We start from the raw sequence: 17,415 nt of genomic DNA, 5'->3' as shown, positions 1-17,415 counted from the left end.
TGCTTGGACAATTTAAATGTCAGTCCAGATAGACTGGAGACCCAAATGTTGGGTACAGAGGCGATGGTTGGGCTGATATCACTCACTCTCCCATTAATGTTTATTCCTTACTCCATGGTGCTGAGGCTGTGAACTCATCCAGCTGCTGGTGTGATGAACGGGGGACTGAGGCTTCGGGCCTACTCCAGATGCTCCAGGAGTGGATCTGGGACTCAGTCCAGTTCAGGATGCTGTTGGCTTGCATCTATTGTTTGCATGATGTGTGCTTTTTTTCCCCTCTCTCTCCGTCTTTCTCTGCACAGTGGTTTTTGGACTTTTTATTGGGTTATTCAGGTCTCTTGCTTTGTGGCTACCTATAAGCAGACAAATCTCAAGGTACATAATTTAAACATTCTTTGATAATGTGCTTTGAAAGGGCAGGCTGTTGTATTAATAGTAGTTTGAATATTTCAAACTAGATTTAGCTCTTTGCATACTGGGGCATACATGAAAGGAAAGGGCAGCTAATTGTAGATTGACCATACTGACATTTCTCTTCAGCCAATTCTCCCCACCCCCACTCCCACATTTGTTATCTGAGCAACAGCTGTGTCCTCATTAGTGGCTATAGAGGTCGCTCTCACAAGCTGAGGTTTGTGTTTAGTAGGTTGGCTTACTGGGTGCAAGAATAGATTTTTCCTTTGTATTTCAAGTCAGGCTGGCAGTCCTAATCCTACCATTGCTTCCATTGCCAGGGAAATTCATCCATTGACAATGTTTCTGATCAGTGTTTGAAAATAATTTACTGATTGGCAAATGAAGACAGAAGGACAGACAAGCTCAGTCTAAAAATGTTCAGGTTGTTCTCTTCCTTCACTCCATTTGCCTAATTTGTTTCTAAATCATTACTCTTCCCAATCACATTATGGAATGCAGGATGAACCCAGGGGATGTCTGGAAATGCATATGTAATGGAGAAAATTAAAATAAAATGGTTGAAGAGTTGATGTTATTAGTTTTATTAGTCAATCAAATCCCGAAGGCATGAATTAGTTCTATGCCATCTAGTGCCTCTGTAAGGTAAATGTTGATTTTGTTTGAAAATTGCCCTGGTTGTGTTCAATTCACAAAAAAGGCAGGCCAAATTAATTAAAGTTAATTGTTGTGAGCCTGCCTTCCATCATCAGCCATGTGTCTAACAGGGCTGTCAGGTGGCAGTTACAGTCCAGTAATTTGTTCACTAATTGCCCTTGAAGAACCCAAACAGGGCAAATGCAATCCACAAAAACCTTGTTCCTGTTAACAAAAAAGCAGCACAAATGCGATCCAGTAACAACTGCCCAGTCAGCTTGTTCTCAATTGTCATTGATGCAATGGAAGCTGTCATCAAGTTCACCAATAATCTATTTACTGGTGCATAGTTTGGGCCTGGTCTAAGCATGGGTGCAAAGAGGTATGTTGCGGGGATCCAGTGAGAGTGATTGTCCTTAACATCAAGGTGGCATGTGACCACTATGGCTTAACATGCACTGGTAAAATTGTAGACAATAGGTGTTAAAGCATACACCCTCCATTGGGTGTAGTCATCCAATGTACAGAAGATGGGTTTAGTTGTCACAGGTTGGTCATACCAGCCTCATGATTTTGCTGCAAGAACTCATCAGGGCACTTCCTAACTCAAACATCTCCAGCTGCTTCATCAATAAACTTCCTTTCATCATAAAGTCAGATGTGAGGATGTTGGTTGATGATTGCATAAATGTTAAGATCTATTTGTATCTCCTCAGTAAACAAAGCAGCTCATGCCTGCTTGTAGCCAGACCTAGGAAAGACTTAGGCATGCACTGGCAAGTGGCAAGTAACTTTTGCTCCACAATAGTGCCAGGCTTTAACCATCTCCAGTAAGAGAGACCCTAACCACCTCCTATTGGCACTCAGTCCCTTTAGTAGTGGCAAGTCCAGTCACATAAATAGAATGGCTTCAAGAGCAGATCAAAGGTTGCATATCATACCCCAAATGACTTGCCTTCATGACATCCCGAGGTTTTTCCACCATCTACAAATCAAGAGCATGGTCAAAAAAACTCTCCACTTGGCAGGATGTGTGCAGTGCCAACTGTCAAGAAGCCTGACTCCATCAAGGGCTAAGCTGCCCTCTTGATTAGCATCCCAATATTCTAACCTTCCACTGGCAGTGCCATCAATAAAATATATTGCATTAACTTTCTCAGGCTTCTCCAACAGTACCTTACAAACCTGCAACTTCTACAACCAAGAAGAGCAAGGGCAGCAAGGCCACAGGAACACCACCACCTGAAGGTTTCCCTTCCATTAGCACACCATCCCAGCTTGAAAATATAACACCAGCCATTACTCGCTAGTAGCTCTAACTCCAGAAATACCCAACCCAACTACACTGTGGGGCTACCTTCACCAGAAGGAGCCCAGCAGTGTAAGAATGTATTTCATCACTGTCTTTTCAAGTATAATCAGGGATGGGTACTAAATATTGCTCTTGTCAATGAGTTTCAGACGAGTTTCAAAAAAACTGTACTAAATACTTCACAAATGTGTAGAGTATGTGTCACCTTTGTCTTAGTAGATAATATGGGTTCCTCTCTAAATGAGACATAAATTGTGACAGTGAAAGAGAGATCCCTGAACTGGTACAGTGGTGGGGGTATAAGATTTCTGGTTAGCAAACCCTTTGGCCCATGTATGCAAAATTGGTTGCATGTTACCTAAAACGACTCAAAAGCACTTGATTTGCTCTAAAGTGCAATGTATTTTTTTTAGTCCTTTGGAAGGAATCACTTGAGCTGAGGGTTTAAAATTTTCTCACAACTCTCACAACTCTCACAACTCAAAATTATCAAGAGAAGAATAGGAGACAAAAGAAAGTTTGTTTTCCTGATTTATTTCCCCCCCCCCCCCCGAGAAGGAAGGCTCCTAACAAGAGTTAACTTTATTCACCATATACATTTACATTTGTTAGGAATTTGCTGTGGTGCATTGGTTCAGGGCATGACACGCAGCAAAAGACAAAGTTGTAAAATATAAAATTATAAAATATTAAAAAAATTATTTAAGAGAAAAAATAAAGTTGGGGCAGATCTGCAATCTGGTACCTTCTCCAAGTGCTGTGCTTCATGTGGACACTATAGCAATTAGAATTTGTTCCAGTAGTTTCCTGTCTCAAAGTAGCTCACATCAGTACCAATGACACCCGTGTGCCTGGATATTCTTCTTTTGTTCAGACAAGTTGAGGTCTTCTGCTTCACTGAGTGGTTAGCAGGCAAAGGTTTTGATATTGTTCCAAAACCCCATCACGTGAGATCGATAGCAATAAGGTACAGGAGTAAACTCAGTATTTGTAGAGAACAGATGAATTAACTTTTCCAGTGTAGACATTTTAATTAGAACTTCATTGCCTGATGAGGACGGTGTTTTGAGTTGGAGAATACCTGCTATAGTAATGGGCTTGGCTCACACTGAGGATATGAAGCTAAGGCATTGTTCTCCTCATTGATTGGAGTTCTTAACCCATATTTCCAAGAAGAGCCAAGCAGCCTACTTTTATACTGAGATTCTCTGATTTTTCACACCTTCATCTTGTTAAAAGTTTACAACTGGAATTTAAAGTTTGCAGTGGAAGTTTTTAGCCACATCTCCCATAAGTCTGGACTGTATTATTACTGGCATTAAAATATTTGGAACTCTTCTTTTGTTTCATTTTATTTTTGTTTTTGACAGATTTAGGACGAGGAAAGAGAAGGCTGTTAAGCGCAGCCTTTAATGCATGTGTGTGTCATTTCAACCCCAGATTAACTGCTCTGGAGTGGAAAGAAAGCAGGGCGGGATTAGAGGGGCAATGCTTTGACTTTTATGTTTATGTTCCTACGATGGATAGAAAGAATTCCCAAAAGGTACAGTATAATTTATTACAAATCAACATTTTCTAAGAACAAAGCAGCTGCCAGTGATTGCCTACTAACACAAAACTATCATTTCATTTCCCTAACATGCTGTATGTTAGCTTGCAGAGCAGGGTTAAAGATCTATGTTCTATATCTGGGAGATGCTTCAGATAAGTTAATTGGAGTTACAGACCTATTCTAGAATATCCATTCAAGTTGCTGCTTATTAACCACAGATCTTTAATTTCCTCTCAGAGAATTCAATTTTGTAGAGAATCTCATATTCTCACTTGCATACAAAGGTGATGAGGCAAGGTAAAAATTTTGGGGATGTTTACAATTGTTTTTAGTTTGTACGAATGTTTTGTTTTCTCTAGGTGGTTATTATGAGGTGCAATATTTATTCTGACATTCAGTGAAGTGAAACCTGAGATGATGTCTATGCTGTACGGTTTGAACACAGGAGCCATTTGTCAGCAGCTGTTGTCTCCACAATGTTCAATGTCATTGACTGATTTAAAATCAAATAAAAATTCAAATCCTTGCAGGTTCTGCATAAAGTAAGAGTTCACCAGGTTATAATGTTTTCCAAAAGTAGTAATTTTTTAATACACCTCCAAAATCTCTGAGCTTTTCAATTGTGTCTCACACATTCCCAGTTTTCAATGCTGCACCAATGGCTTCGGTTGTCAAGACCAGACACAATGAAATTGCTTCCTGTACTACAGTTTTTCTATCTTGTTCTTTCCTTTGGTATACTCCTTAAAACCTACAGTTGCTCTGATCAGGATTGTAGTCACCTGTCCCTGTCCTAACGTTTGTCATATTTATTCTGATAATTATCTTTCTATGTTAAATGTGATTGGGAGTTTTTTTTATAACTTGCTATCTAATCATTATCAACACGAGTGAATCTGCAGATGCTGGAAATAAATAAAAAACACAAAATGCTGGCAGAACTCAGCAGGCCAGACAGCATCTATGGGAGGAGGTAGTGATGACGTTTCGGGCTGAAACCCTTCATCAGGAGTGAAGTAACATGGGATGGTCGAGGGGGGATAAGAAGTGGGGGGAGGGATAAAGTAGAGAGCTGGGAAGTGATAGGCTGGAGGGAAATGGGCTGGGGGAAGGTGGAGAATTATGGGAAATAAAAGAGAAAGAAAGGTAGGGCTGGGGGGAGAGATTATAGTGAGGAGGGAAAAAGAGAGAGAAAGAGAACCAGACTAAAATAATAGATAGGGATGGGGGTAAGGGTGGGGGGCAGGGGTATCAATGGAGGTCAGTGAGTTGGATGTTCATGCTGGCAGGAAGGAGGCTACCTAGGCGGGAGATAAGGTATTGCTCCATCGACCTGCGTGTGGCCTCATCTTGACGGTAGAGGAGGCCATGGACAGACATGTTGGAGTGGGAGTGGTCTGTGGAATTGAAGTGTATGGCCACAGGGAGATCCCGCCACTGCTGGAGGACCGAGCGCCGGTGTTCAGTGAAACGGTCTCCCAGTCTGCGGTGGGTCTCCCCAATGTATAAATGGCCACATCAGGAGCACCGGATACAGTATATCACCCCAGTTGACTCACAGGTGAAGTGGTGCCTCACCTGAAAGGACTGTCTGGGGCCTGGGATGGTGGTGAGGGAAGAAGTGTGGGGGCAGGTGTAGCACTTCTTCCGTTTGTAGGGATAACGGAAGAAGTGCTAAGGGATAACATTTGCACCACTTCACCTACAAGTCAACTGGGGTGATATACTGTATCCGGTGCTCCCGATGTGGCCATTTATACATTGGGGAGACCCACCGCAGACTGGGAGACCGTTTCACCGAACACCGGCGCTCGGTCCTCCAGCAGTGGCGGGATCTCCCTGTGGCCATACACTTCAATTCCACAGACCACTCCCACTCCAACATGTCTGTCCATGGCCTCCTCTACCGTCAAGATGAGGCCACACGCAGGTCGATGGAGCAATACCTTATCTCCCGCCTAGGTAGCCTCCTACCTGCCAGCATGAACATCCAACTCACTGACCTCCGTTGATACCCCTGCCCCCCACTCTTACCCCCATCCCTATCTATTATTTTAGTCTGGTTCTCTTTCTCTCTCTTTTCCCCTCCCCTCACTATAATCTCTCCCCCCAGCCCTACCTTTCTTTCTCTTTTATTTCCCATAATTCTCCACCTTCCCCTAGCCCATTTCCCTCCAGCCTATCACTTCCCAGCTCTCTACTTTATCCCTCCCCCCACTTCTTATCCCCCCTCGACCATCCCATGTTACTTCACTCCTGATGAAGGGTTTCGGCCCGAAATGTCATCACTACCTCCTCCCATAGATGCTGAAAGGCCTGCTGAGTTCTGCCAGCATTTTGTGTTTTTTATTTTTTTTACCTAATCATTATCTTGTTTTGTTGTCTAGATCAAACCTAGCGCACTGAGGTCTGGCTGCTTAGTGCGGCCCATTGCGCCTACAAAGTTGCCTGGGCGATACCTTGCCCACCAAAAGTCTTTGCCGCGTCTGCCTGTTCCTCCTCTCCAACAAACTCTTGAACGCTACTTGCTGACATTGGAGCCTATTGTCAGTCAAGAAGAGTTAGAACACACTAAACAAATAGTGAAGGAATTTGCTGAAAAGGGTGGAGTAGGAGAGAGGCTTCAAGCAAGCTTGGAAAGAAGAGCAAGGAAGACAGAAAATTGGGTACGAAAAAAGATTTAATTATTTTTTACTCTATAACCAGTGGAGATTAGAGGAGTGAGAGTGATTGAAAGCACACAAGAGCCTGAGAGGAATTGACAAAGTGAATATGGAGAGAATGTTTCATCTGTGGGAGAACGTAGGCCCGTGGATCACATTTAAAACAGAATTTGAAGGAGTTGACCGTTTAACACAGAAAGGTGACATTTTCTCAGTGGATTTAATCTTTGTGAGTCTCAGCCTCTGCAGATGGTGGAAGCAGAGTCTTTGTACGTTTTTAAAGCGGAAGATAGATTCTGGGTAAGAAAGGGGTGCAAGGCTGCTGCTCGTGGACTGAAATACAGAGATGACTTTTGAGTAAATGAATGGTAAATTTGTAAATTTATGTGCTAAGTGCATGGAACCTCATTTTGCATGTTTTTTAAAAAATGTTTCTTGATTCTCTCTCCCCTTTACGTGTTTCATCAGTTTGGGGACTAATTCTGCCTTAATGCAGTGGAACTCTCAAAGCCTGAGTATCTATTTTGGGGGTTGGGGTGGTGGTAATAAGGCTACAGATATGGGCAAAGAGGAAGTTAGCTCTCCATTGCTGGAAAGCCTTACTCCACTTGCAGTCTGGATAGATATTTGAACCATGCCCCTTCCAGTCTACTTTCTCATTTCTTTTCTGTTCAGCTTTCTGAGTGGTGGCTGAGGACCGCTTACCTGGAATACAGACTTCCTGTGGTAATTCATTCCAGTCCCGGCGTGGTATTGCCAAAACAGGATTATCACGATCGTCAAGGACAGCTCAGGTAATGGTGTGGCAGTGGACTCGTAGTAGGATTCAGGTTAGGTTTACTTCTGCTCGTAGCTTATGTAGGAGGAAAATCACTCTCTTCTTGAGCGCTTTTCTGCTTTTTCTTTGGAAAGTGTTGAAGAGTGGGTTGTTTAACCTTTTGTGCTCCCCCTCAATAGTTTGAAGGGTATTGACTTCCTGTTCTTTGGTTATTACCCTCCTTTTCCAAGTGCATTGCTACTTCCCTTTTGATTATTATAATTGAATGAGTTTTCTAGATCCTAACAACCTGTGAAGTCTGTTTCCTTGCCTTTGTTCCTTCCACCAGTTTGCTTAGATCTACAATAGCAGATGATAGTTGATTATATTAGAAGCTGTAAATGTCTCCTGTTCTCATTGGCCACCATGATCTTATTGCAGCATGAATGAAGTCACTGGAGAGGAGTACTGGTAGACATGAAGCAGTCTATTTGACAAAAATCTCCAATAAGCTGACAGCCTATAGAGTCATAAGAAAAAGAGAGACCCTCTTGGAGCAAGAAGCCTGCTCAATCCAGCACTACACAACATTTTACATGCTAAAGATCAAAGAAAATTCAGGACAATTCGAACAAATCCATATTTACAATGCTTCCTTTGAACTACTTATAACAGTTTCAAATGCCTGGATTTTCCCATCATCACACCCAAAATACAACAGTAGTTAACACTGTTGTATTCATGCAATGGGATATTGATTGGATTTATGCATATGTGGACAATTAGTTACGTACCTGTTTCCTGGTCTGTCTGGTCTGAATTTCTGAGCTGCATCTTCAATTTAATCTTCTATGCATATTCAGATCTGAAGGCTAGTGGCTGAAGTCAGTTAAAGTTAATTGCTACACATGCTAACCACAAAAATTGCTCTAACAATCTAAATTTTTATTGCTTAAGTCCTGTTGTCTGTCTTTAATTTGTAAAATGTTACTGTCTTCACTGGAGCTCTCGGATAGCTCCGTGCCTATAGCTGAGTTTGGTGACACAAAGCAGGGTTTGATTCCTGATGTGATTTGAGTTAACAGTCTCTATTGGAGTAAGGGTAGGATCCTGCATTTAGCTTTAGCTAGACAAATCAATCACAACTCATCCATTGAACAATCTGTATAGTAAGTCTGCCTGTGGACAGGACATTGGTCAGAATTCTGTCTAGGAGAAAGAGGTTTAGGGAGGGTATTCCAGAACTGAAGGTATAACCATTAATGGTGGAGTCATAGCAGTTTGAGAATAATATGCAAGAAGCACCATCACCTTGGAAGGTTGTACCGTTAGGGGAAGTCATAAAGAACCCATGCAGAGATTTGAGTAGAAGGCTGTGAATTTTTAAAACTCTGCTATGGCCAGAACAAGAGCTAATGCAGGTCAGAGGGAGTGTAGGGGATTTGCTATAAACTAGGATGAGGACAGAAATTGTTGGAATTAAAGTGCATGTCAAATAAAAGATGAGTGACAGTAACACCCAGGCTCACAAAAACCATTTAGCACGTCAGTATGTTCAGGAGCAGGATAGATCACAATCCCCAAGGGTATGGGATTTCCTGTATATGATGAGAACATTGTTTTTCTTGCTTCATATTGATTTGCCAGTTTTCCCGTAAAACAATAGAAGTTGTGGGGGTGTGGCTGGGAGTCTCCATGCCCAACCCTGCTTTTTAAAAGGGGTGGCTGTTATCTCACAGAAGTATGTGGATTTCAGGTATGCTCTGAGGCTATGTTGTAGTCTGGAGATATGCACAACTTCCACAGCTCTCGGCCCTTTCCCTTATTGACTATGGACAGCTCGTTGGCATAGTCACCGTGATTGAAAGGCCAGGGAACAGGACACACTACCTTGAACCTTGCAATGGAATGTGGATAGTATCAATTAGGAGTAAGGGAAAGGATTAGAAATTGGGCTTAAACTCCAGCAAAGTGGTAATTGGACTACCAGCTTCTACTTCAGGCCCCTCTATGAGAGCTGGTTATTGTTTTTTTCTGTCTCACCTCACCACTGCTTAGATTACTCTTTGTGGACACAGTCCGTGAATTGTGTTTTTATATATTATATAGCGGTGTTAAAGCTCCTTCTTGCATAGAAACAAGTTCTTTGGTCTAAATGATCTACAAAACCATCTATATTCTGCATTAACAACACACACAAAATGCTGGTGGAACACAGCAGGCCAGGCAGCATCTATAAGGAGAAGCACTGTCGATGTTTCAGGCTGAGACCCTTCGTCAGGATGAACTGAAAGGAAAGATAGTAAGAGATTTGAAAGTAGTGGGGGGAAAGGGAAATGCAAAATGATAGGAGAAGACCAGAGGGGGTGGGATGAAGCTAAGAGCTGGAAAGGTGATTGGGAAAGTGATACAGAGCTGGAGAAGGGAAAGGATCATGGGACGGGAGGCCTCAGGAGAAAGAAGGGGGGGGGAGCACCAGAGGGGGATGGAGAACAGGCAGAGTGATGGGCAGAGAGAGAGAAAAAAAACAAACAACTAAATATGTCAGGGATGGGTAAGAAGGGGAGGAGGGGCATTAACGGAAGTTAGAGAAGTCAGTGTTCATGCCATCAGGTTGGAGGCTACCCAGCCGGTATATAAGGTGTTGTTCCTCCAGCCTGAGTGTGGCTTCATCTTGACAGTAGAGGAGGGCATGGATAGACATATCAGAATGGGAATGGGATGTGGAATTAAAATGTGTGGCCACTGGGAGATCCTGCTTTTTCTGGCGGACCGAGCGTAGGTGTTCAGCAAAATGGTCTCCCAGTCTGCGTCGGGTCTCACCAATATATAAAAGGCCACACCAGGAGCACCGGACGCAGTATACCAGACCAGCCGACTCACAGGTGAAGTGTCGCCTCATCTGGAAGGACTGTCTGGGGCCCTGAATGATGGTCAGGGAAGAAGTTTAAGGGCAGATGTAGCACTTGTTCCGTTTACAAGGATAAGTGCCAGGAGGGAGATCAGTGGGAAGGGATGGGGGGGGACGAGTGGACAAGGGAGTCGCGTAGGGAGCGATCCCTGCGGAAAGCAGAAAGGGGGGGGAGGGAAGGATGTGCTTGGTAGTGGGATCCCATTGGAGGTGGCGGAAGTTACAGAGAATTATACGTTGGACCTGGAGGCTGGTGGGGTGGGAGGTGAGGACAAGGGGAACCCTATCCCAAGTGGGGTGGCAGGTGGATGGGGTGAGGGCAGATGTGCGGGAAATGGGAGAGGTATTCTGCATTATCCTTCTTTGACCCATCTTCATTTCTCTGTTTGCCTTATTTTCCCTGTCAAATTAGTTTAAAACCTTCCCCAACAGCCCGAGCAAACCTCTCTGCAGGAATATTGGTCCCAATATGATTAAAGAGCAACCCATCCTGCTTGTACAGGTATCTCCTTCCCAGAAGCATCCCAGTGACCCAAAGAATCTAAAGCCCTTCCTCCTACATCATCTCTTTAGTCATGCATTAATTTAACCTCTCTTCATCCTGTACTCACTCTCCTGTGGCACTGGAGATAGTACAGATACACGAGGAAATCTGCAGATGCTGGAAATTCAAGTAACACACACAAAGTGCTGGTGGAACACTGCAGGCCAGGCAGCATCTATAGGAAGAAGCGCTGTCGACGTTTCGGGTGAGTCCTGACAAAGGGTCTTGGCCCGAAGCATCGACTGTACTTCCTATAGATGCTGAGTTCCACTAGCATTTTGTGTGAGATAGTACGGATATTGCTTTGGAGGTCCTGCTCGTTAATCTGACTTGGCAAAACCTCATCCTCTTTTCACCTCTGGTGCTTCTTTCCATGTACCCCACTCCTATGATGACAAAATCAGGAACCCACTAGATGTCTCCAGCACATCTGCCCTAGATATAAGACCCAAAATGGTTCGTGACAGTTCTGACTGTAAAACAAAAATACTTCAACATTATTGGGCTCATGTTATAATGCAGCTGGAGGTAACAGACTTTCATCAGAACAATATGCACATTAACATTGAGACCTGTTCTGGAGTAGGATACGCATGTAGTTTTAATTATTAATATATGTAGTTATAATTCATTGTCTCTTCAAAACAGACTTGGATGGATTAGAAAGGACTAAAAATGTTTGACCAGGATAATCTGGGGCTTCAAATAACGGGATTGATGTACAGTTTTTATGTTTGATTGTATTTAATAACTGAACACCTGCCTTGTGCAGAAAGTTCCAGCGACTCACAGCTTTCCTGATTTTGTTACGTACCCGTAACGGTGTAAATGAACCAGCAACAATAGACCACGCCTGGAGTCTGGTTTTGATGTTAAAACCACTATCTTTATTGCTATCTACTTAATATAGCAAGTTAAACAAGAATAATCAAAAATTAACTGTGTTATGAGTATACATATGTGTAAATATAACTCCCAAACTACTGAGCTTGGGTTGGGGGATGGGGGGGTAACCAGGTTTAAAATCTTAAGATGGTAAGGTATGAAAGTTCAGTTCATCCACAGATTAAATGATGTGAGAGAGAGATTTGTAATCCAAGGTGAATGTCGAGAGAGGGCATTTATATCATATTCTACAGGTTCTACGGTGGTAAAACAGGCTAACAATCGCCGTATGTTTTATCCGTCATCATTCCAAATCCACTTACGAATTATCACCAATAGTAGCTTATCACAGGGGTACTATCTTCAAAGGGAACTACTACCCAGGTAAGGGTTAACACATAGGTAGATTCCACAAGGTTGCCCCAATCACACAATGTGATAGCCACTTATCAATGTGCTGGGTTGATGCTCAACCCACCCTTGGGGGGACTCGGAAGTTCCAACCAGTGACCCCTTACTCACTGGCTTCCTTCCACTGTCTGACTCCAACTGCGACTGACTGTGTGTGAGTGAGTGTCCTTGCTTAAATCAAAACAAGCTGCAAAGTTAAATAGTTCTCTCCCTCTCCCACCCCCCCTCTCTCCCCTAGTAAGAATCAAACAGGAGCTGAGAAAGCCAGCGGCTGACGTCACTCAGGCACTCTCTTTTAAGAATGACAGTCCATGGCAAGATACACCTAGGGGTTCATCATAATTCAAGCTCCCCAACTCTGTCCAAAACAGCCAACCTCGTGCTATGAACATGCCTTTAGTTCTGGATTCTCCAGCTAGGGCAACCGATCTTACATCATCCAAATCGATCCTCTCAGATCACATTTCAATGAGTTATCCTGGCCAATATTTTTATTTACTAATAAATGCTTATCCTTCAACCAAAATAATAAGAGTACCTGGTCATTATTGTATTGTTGGTTATGGTACCTGGTTCAGCACAAATTTCCTGCATTACAACAGTGAAAAGAATTCAAAAGGACCACATGGTTCTGGCAAACGGGAGAAAATCTGCAGATGCTGGAAATCCAAAGCAACACATGCAAAATGCTGGAGGAACTCAATAGGTCAGGCAGCATCTATGGAAAACAGTAAACAGTCGACGTTTCAGACTGAGACCCTTCATCAAGACTGGGGGGGAAAGATGAGAAGGTGGTAGGTGATAGATGAAACCAGGTGAGGGGGAGGGTTAAAGTAAAGAGCTGGGGAGTTGATTGGTAAAAGAGATAAAGGGCTGGAGATGAGGGAATCTGATAGTTGGGTTCAGAACTCTGTGGAAGAAAGGGAAGGGGGAGGAGTGGCAGATGGATCATCTCACTCTGGTGCTCCTCCCCCTTTCCTTTCTTCCATGGTCTTCTGAATTTTCCTATCAGATTCCCCTTTTTCCAGCTCTTTGTCTTCCACCAATCAACTCCCCAGCTTTTTACTTCACCCCTCCCCCCTCTCCCAGTTTCACCTATCACCTTCCTCCCCTCCCCCATCTTCTTACTCTGACTTTGTGTCTTTTTTCCCGGTCTTGACGAAGGGTCTCAGTCTGAAATGCTGACCATTTACTCTTTTCCATAGATGCTGCCTGGGCTGCTGAGTTCCTCCAGTATCTTGTGCCCGTTGCATTGGTTATGGAATGCTTCGAGATATCCTGAGAGCATGAAATGAAAATCCGTTTGTATGTGATGGTGTGGTCTCAGTTCAAACATTAGTAAATAAAACTGCCCAGGGAAAGCAGTGGCTGTACCTGTCTAATGTGTTCTGTCACCATTTGCAATTGTTCAGTCCCAATCTTCTCTTCCAGATTTGCTGCCAAATTGATTGCTGGTGTGCTGGACTTTAAATCCATGATTGACAAGTAAGCTCAAATTGTGACTTCACTGAGGAATATAAGGAAACCGGTAAAAAAAGAAAATACAGATTCTTAATACATTTTCTTTTTACTTAATGAAATATTCCAGGCACTTTACTATAAATTAGAGTAAAACTTGATATTGAGTTGCAAGTGGAGTTATGGAGAGGGCTCACAGGTCAGACTGGTAGCATTTATTTGAAGGAGACAAGCAAGCTGGAGAAGTGTAGAGAGTGGTAATTCCAAGCACATTTCACTGTCTGATGTGACAAATAAAGCTAATCTTTAAAACCTGGACCTGCTAGCCAGTGGTGTAGGTGTAGTGGTATCAGCACCAGACTTGGAGGCAAATGGTCCCGGGTTCAAATCTGTTCAGCTCTTAATCTGCTTTCCATCTGTGCTCGGTCAAGCTAGCTTCGCGGACTCGTAAAACAAAAAAACAGACAAGAAAAGATGCGCCACAAGGCATAGCGAGGAATAGTAATAATAATAACCTGGACCAGTGAAGATACGGAATCAGTAGTAGAAATAGTGCCGGTATCTTAGCCTCCTTGAGGTTGGAGGCATTGCAAAGTTAGAAAGGGTCAGACTTTATAGTCAGACTTTAAATCCGACATTCATTGGCCACTTTATTAGGTACAGGAGTGGAACCTGGTGTGTGCTTTGGCCATAGTAGCCCATCCTCTTCAAGGTTCAACGTGATGTGTGCTCAGAATTGCTCTTCTGCACACCAGTTGTAACACATAGTTACCGTTGCCTTCCTATCAGCATGTACCAGTCTAACCTCTGTCATTAACAAAGCATTTTTGCCCACAGAACTGCCACTCACTGGATGTTTTTTGTTTATCTCTCAATTCTCTGCAAACTCTAGAAACTGCTGTGCATGACAATCCCAGAGGATCAGCAGTTTCTGAGATACTTGACCACCCTTTCTGACACCAACAATCATTCCATGATCAAAGTCACTTAGATCACATTTCTTCCGCATTCTGATGTTTGGTCCGAACAACTGAACCTCTTGACCATGTCTGCCTGCTTTTATGCATTGTCTGATTAGATATTTACATTAACGAGTAGGTGTACCTAATAAAGTGGCCACTGAAAGTCTGAAAATTTGTAGTTTTTATCAGATCATTCTGCCTTGAAATGAATAAACACTTTGCTCTCTTGTTCCTTTGATCAGTGAGACCCTTCCTGTGGAGATTCTAGGCGGGAGCCCCCTCTGCATGAACCAGTATTACCAGATTCTGTCATCCTGCAGGATCCCAGGTCCTAAAAGTGATTCGTTTGTCAACTATGCCCAAACTAAAAAACCAACCCATGTAACAATTGTGCACAACTTCCAGGTAGGTTGGCTTGCATTTGCTTGAGTGTGCTAAAGAGTTTTAAAGTTCTCTTTACCCATGTTTCTGCCCTGAAGTAACATTTATTTCTTTTCTGTCTCACTTTGCAATTCAAGGTCTGTCTAATTCACCTTGTATCGTGGGGCCACCAAGATGCAATAATTAGTTGAAAACAAACCACAGGAACGAATCTATTTTTTAAATATAAATCATTGGCTCAGAAATAAGAGGGGAAAGCCCCACAACACGCGCTGCTGGTCAAATCCAGCTACATCATTTTTTTTTTAAACAATTGTCATGAGAGATTAATACCCCATAATTCTGCCATCAATCATTAGCAAACTGATGGAAAGTCATACCATCAGTGCCACCAATAACTCACCACTAATAATTGGTGCTTCATTTGAGAGTCATCATGACCACTTATTTGCAGACCTCTCTATGACCTCGATTCAGATGGTAAAACCGTCCAAATTCCAGAGACCAGGGGTATCACAACTTAATCTGACCCAATGTGACATCAAAGAACCTGGGTAAAACTGACCACTGGGATAACTTCACCGATTGGAGTCAGTCTTGTATAAAAGATGATGGTATAAAACTAGAAAATGCTGCAAAAACTTAGGTCAGGCAAAAAAACTTGGAAAGAAACAATTAAAGATTTCAGGTCAATGACCCTTTATCAGAACTTCATCTGAATGTTTCCAGCATTTTCTGTTTTTTAACATCCAATTTCTTTGATTTGTTCTGCAGTGTTCTTTGATTTTTCGGATAAGAAAGTGGTTGTGTTTGTTGGAGATCCTTGCTACAGGAGTTCTTGGGGGCAGCAGTGAGATTCTGCCATCCTACTTCATAAATCACCTGACCTCCTTGTTGGGTCAGCAGTTAAGGAGTTAATCACTGATGATTGTGCAATGGTTAATTCTGTACTCAAATAATCAGAAAACAACACGTGCTTGTTTGCAGCAAGTTATGAAGGACCCAGTTGGCCCAAATGGACTCTAGCAGACTTTGTAGTGGACCCGATAATACCTTCAACTACTTTTTCCTAACCCTCCACCACCACCGCCACCAACAAATTCCACATGTATGCATTTCTAGTGAGAAGAAGATGAGGTCACTTTGTGGTAATCGGGTAGAGATTAAAACTTATTTTGTCTTCAGGCTGGGGCACTGAGACTAAATCAAACTCACTTTGTCACTGCACTGAATGCTGGCGGGTTTTGCTCTGTGAGCTTCAGTCCACACTTTCAGTTCATGATTTCCATCTGTATTTTGCAGTTCTTTGAGCTCTTTGTATATAACAGCGATGGTAGCCCCTTAACTGTGGACCAGCTTTACATGCAATTGGAGAAGATCTGGCATTCCTCACTGCAGACCAACAAAGAGCCGATTGGGATCCTTACAACTGGCCATCGAAACAGCTGGGCAAATGCATACAACACACTAATCAAAGGTTGCTCCTCAGAAAATAATTGCTTCATTTCCATTATTATCTCAGTGACTATAATTCAAAAGTTTATTATTGAATGTAAAGACCCTTGGAGCATTGAAATTGTTGAAGGAACTGTACTTACACAAAAGTTTCTTTTTTTTTGCATGATATAGCTCTGATAATGATCCATATCCATTCTTCTCACAAAGAATTAGAAACAGGTTTAATATCATTGTCTATGTCGTGAAGTCCACACATACAAGGGGTGATTGATAAGTTCGTGGCCTAAAGTGGAAGGAGTCAATTTCAGAAAACCTTGCACATTTATTTTTCACCATAGTCCCCTCATACATGTATACACTTAGTCCAGCAGTCGTGGAGCATTCGGATCCCTTCATTGTAGAAGTGGTCCACAGCAGGGGTGATTGATAAGTTTGTGACCTAAGGTAGAAGGAGATGATGCAGGTTACATGCACGTGCAGTTCAACTCTTTGAGTGAAAATGCAGAAAGTTTGAAGTTAATAATTCATCTTCTTCTACCTTAGGCCACAAACTTATCAATCACCCCTCATATTCATACATTTGGGAATTGTTCAAAAAAGGCCAGGAAAGGTTTGCACAGGACACCGGCTAGCACGTCTGTCAGAATCTTGGCTAAGCTGATCTATAGGCATGTTAGGAATGTGATGCAATACTAGGGTGATAAAGGCAGTGCTGCTGAATACTCAGGAAGCCCAAGGCAGAAGCTCTGCACTCACGCAAAACCTTGGACCTTACACCTTCACTCCTTCCAGTGTGCTGGTTCACAATGCCAAGGCTTCTTTGACACCACCTCTGAAACCTGCAGTTTTTACTCTTTCGAAAGCCAATGGGAGTAGGTAAATGGGAACCTATTTCTCCCTTCACCCCAAGTTCTCCTCCAAATCAAATGCCATCCCATATCACCATCCCATTTTGCTAAGCTCAGAATCTTGGAAGTCCATATCTGACACCAATTGGACTGCAAACCATTTTCCATGGGGAAGATAGGAATGAGTTGGTGGCATTGCCCAGACCCAGTGTAAGAATTTGAA

General features: G+C 42.8%; 1 protein-coding gene across 5 annotated transcripts in view; it reads left to right on the top strand.

Moving 5' to 3' along the window:
- crata (carnitine O-acetyltransferase a) overlaps window positions 1–17,415 on the top strand; it is a 56,134-nt gene that overhangs the window by 5,685 nt on the left and 33,034 nt on the right. For 2 of the 5 annotated variants that reach the window (XM_059994168.1, XM_059994169.1), the window contains exons 2-7: window positions 3,733–3,905; window positions 6,302–6,580; window positions 7,253–7,371; window positions 13,517–13,570; window positions 14,748–14,910; window positions 16,189–16,363. In XM_059994168.1, the coding sequence (XP_059850151.1) occupies window positions 3,882–3,905; window positions 6,302–6,580; window positions 7,253–7,371; window positions 13,517–13,570; window positions 14,748–14,910; window positions 16,189–16,363 (814 nt within the window). In that variant the 5' untranslated portion in view covers window positions 3,733–3,881. The remainder of the gene's footprint in view (window positions 1–3,732; window positions 3,906–6,301; window positions 6,581–7,252; window positions 7,372–13,516; window positions 13,571–14,747; window positions 14,911–16,188; window positions 16,364–17,415) is intronic. The other 3 variants (XM_059994170.1, XM_059994165.1, XM_059994167.1) reach the window with 2 other exon arrangements.

This window comes from Hypanus sabinus, chromosome 18 (assembly GCF_030144855.1).
Source record: "Hypanus sabinus isolate sHypSab1 chromosome 18, sHypSab1.hap1, whole genome shotgun sequence".
In the NCBI taxonomy this organism is placed as follows: Eukaryota; Metazoa; Chordata; class Chondrichthyes; order Myliobatiformes; family Dasyatidae; genus Hypanus; species Hypanus sabinus.
The sequence above is the reverse complement of the archived record's forward strand: the minus strand, read 5'-3'. Positions and strand labels throughout refer to the sequence as shown.